This window comes from Antrostomus carolinensis, unplaced genomic scaffold (assembly GCF_000700745.2).
Source record: "Antrostomus carolinensis isolate BGI_N321 unplaced genomic scaffold, ASM70074v2 scaffold6817, whole genome shotgun sequence".
Taxonomy (NCBI): domain Eukaryota; kingdom Metazoa; phylum Chordata; class Aves; order Caprimulgiformes; family Caprimulgidae; genus Antrostomus; species Antrostomus carolinensis.
In genome coordinates this window covers 1-2,543 of record NW_010325291.1, presented here as the reverse complement: position 1 = coordinate 2,543, position 2,543 = coordinate 1, and the positions used below count along the sequence as shown (strand labels likewise).

Below are 2,543 nucleotides of genomic sequence, written 5' to 3'. Positions count from 1 at the left end.
GGAGCCGAAGGCGTGTGTGGAGCAGGAGCCGTGGCTGGTGGTGTACCTGCTGCTGGGGCTCTGCCTCTGCGCCCTCATCTGCTCCCTGCTCCTGGGCTGGACCCACCTGCGGAGGAAGGGAGAGGGGGTCTCCTGCCAAGCCAGCGCTGGGACCTGCCACCGAAGGGAGGAGGAGTCCAAAGGTGAGTGCTGGCTGCACTGGGAGAGGATGGGGAGCTTGTGGTGGATGGACTGGGAGGGACATGAAGCAGAGCCAGCTCGTAAAAAGGGGCAGGGAGAGAAAGCAAACGACATGAGATGTGGTTTAGTCTGAGCCTGGAAGAGGAGCAGGACTCAGTCCCCACGCCCAGAGTCTCCATCGTAACCCCCTTCTCAATCACCCTCTTGCAAACTCACAGGCTGATTTGGAGCTGCTCCATCACCCAGCAGCTCTCCAGTCTCTATCCAGAGGCTGAGCTGCAGGGAAGAGGAATCACAAAAATCCGACCCACTTCCCAAATGAACCACCCACCCGAGGGAGACCTGGGAGTTTCATGGCAACTGCAGCTCTGGGTTCCTTCACCCCTGGGGCTGCTTTGGGGTGAACACTGCCTGGCAAGAGCCGTGGGAACACAGGCTGCTTGGTCCTTCAGACAGGCTCATGATGCAGCTGGTCCTCTGAGTTATCTCACAGCATCAAAGTTTTAGCCCTGGAACCAGAAGGGCTTCACAGGGCTTTGCTTTAGGGAGAAAAAATGCAGGATGGGTAACATGTAATGAGTCAACATAGAAAAGATGTTTTCAGTCTCCCTTCTCCTCTGCCTTTAAAAAGGTCTGTCTACCTATTTATGTATACACACACATGTTTATATACTGGATATCAAAAATCATGGAGAAAAAGCCCACGAGCTGGTGTGTGGCTCGGAATCACTCTCCAGCAGATCTGTAACTCAAGCCCTTCCTATCTGCTTCGGTTGAAGGACATGGTGGCATTAAATATTTACTCTTAAGGGAGGCCAACAGGTTCAAAGAGATTTACTGTGTGCTTTTTAATACCCAGAGCCTAACCTTGCTTATCAGATCTCAGATGACAGAGCAGAGCCCTTAGACAGCTACTGTCCAACCTGCAGAGCATCGTGGGTCCCCTGAACCGTCCGTGGGCAGCCAGTTTGTCACCCTGCACTTGCTGGAGCTCTGGCACCTTGCACAGGGCCCCATCGTTGCGTTTGCATTTGCTGCAAAAGCAGCATTTAATGGAACGACAACTTCAGTGTAATGCTATAAATGTGACAATGGCTTTAGTGCTCAACCTCCAGCCTTCCAAATTTCCCCTCAAATCATAGAATTGTTTGGTTGGACAAGACCTTTGAGATCATCGAGCCCAACTGTCCACCGCTAAACCAGATCTCTGAGCACCTCGTCTGCCTGGCTTTTAAATCCCCCCAGGAATGGGGACTCCACCACTGCCCTGGGCAACCCCTTCCAATGCCTCAGAACCCTTTCAGCAAAGAAATTCTTCCTCACATCCCATCTCAACTGCCCTGGGCACAACTGGAGCCCATTTCCTCTTGTCCTGTCCCTTGTTCCTTGGTTGAACAGACCCATCCCCACCTCTCTCCACCCTCCTTTCAGGGAGTTGTGAGAAGGTCTCCCCTCAGCCTCCTTTTCTCCAGTGGCAGGATGAGGTGTGAGCACATGGGCAGTGGATTGTGTACAACACATGGTGCTGGGGACTTTATCAAAGGGGTGGGAGGTGGATGTCTTCTCCAGTTCTAGGACCGGCTCATTGTAGGCTCTGCACTGCAAAGCATTTATTGAGTAAAAGGTGCCCCTAAAACCCCCTAAGGTAACACCACAGTTTATTTGCAGATCGTCTGGTGGAAGCGGGCAGCGTTGGTGATGGATCCACTGGCAGCAGGGTCCCAGAGCCGGTGGAAACCTGTGGCTTCTGCTTCCCTGGACATGGCTCTGCTGTACAAGAGACCAAATCATGCCACAGCACCTCCTACCACATCGGGGAAAGAGCTGCTCCCTCTCACACGGGGATATGCAGCACGGGCAGCGCTGGGGCCATTCCCAGCCCTGATGATGGCCACTTCAAAATCATCTGTTCTCCTTCACAAGAGAAGACGCTCACAGCGTGACCAGGGTGAATGTTCCAGCCCAGGATCAGAAAGGAGGGATGCTCCCTCTGCCCCCAAAACACAGCTGCGTCGCCCTCCATTTCCAGCGACTGTAACAGCTTCTAGCAGGACCAGTGGACCTGGCACAGCCTTGCCCGAGGGCTGTAGGCTCCAGCCAGTGCTGTAGGATATGGTCAGAGCTGTTTTCTTCCACTCAGGAAATGAAATTCTCCTTATTCTTTTACACTCCCAGGGCTAAAAGTCACTTCCCATTCAGCAGCATCTTCATCCCCTGACTTGGCCTCTGCAGACTCCTCCGTGCATCCCAGTCACTGGGAGTGATGGCTCACTGGGGCTTTTCATCCCAGTTCCACCAGCAGCATCACTTTATCTCTGCAAAGGGTGTTGATGCAGAGCCAGGATCAGGCTGTGGTGTCCACT

General features: G+C 53.4%; 1 protein-coding gene across 1 annotated transcript in view; it reads left to right on the top strand.

Moving 5' to 3' along the window:
- Positions 1-2,123, top strand: part of TNFRSF13B (TNF receptor superfamily member 13B) — a 4,348-nt gene extending 2,225 nt beyond the window's left edge. Inside the window, exons 3-4 of the mRNA XM_010171150.1 lie at positions 1-182; positions 1,849-2,123. The exon at positions 1-182 is cut by the window's left edge and continues 100 nt beyond it. Of these exons, the coding sequence (XP_010169452.1) occupies positions 1-182; positions 1,849-2,123 (457 nt within the window). The remainder of the gene's footprint in view (positions 183-1,848) is intronic.
- The last annotated feature ends 420 nt before the right edge of the window (positions 2,124-2,543 follow it).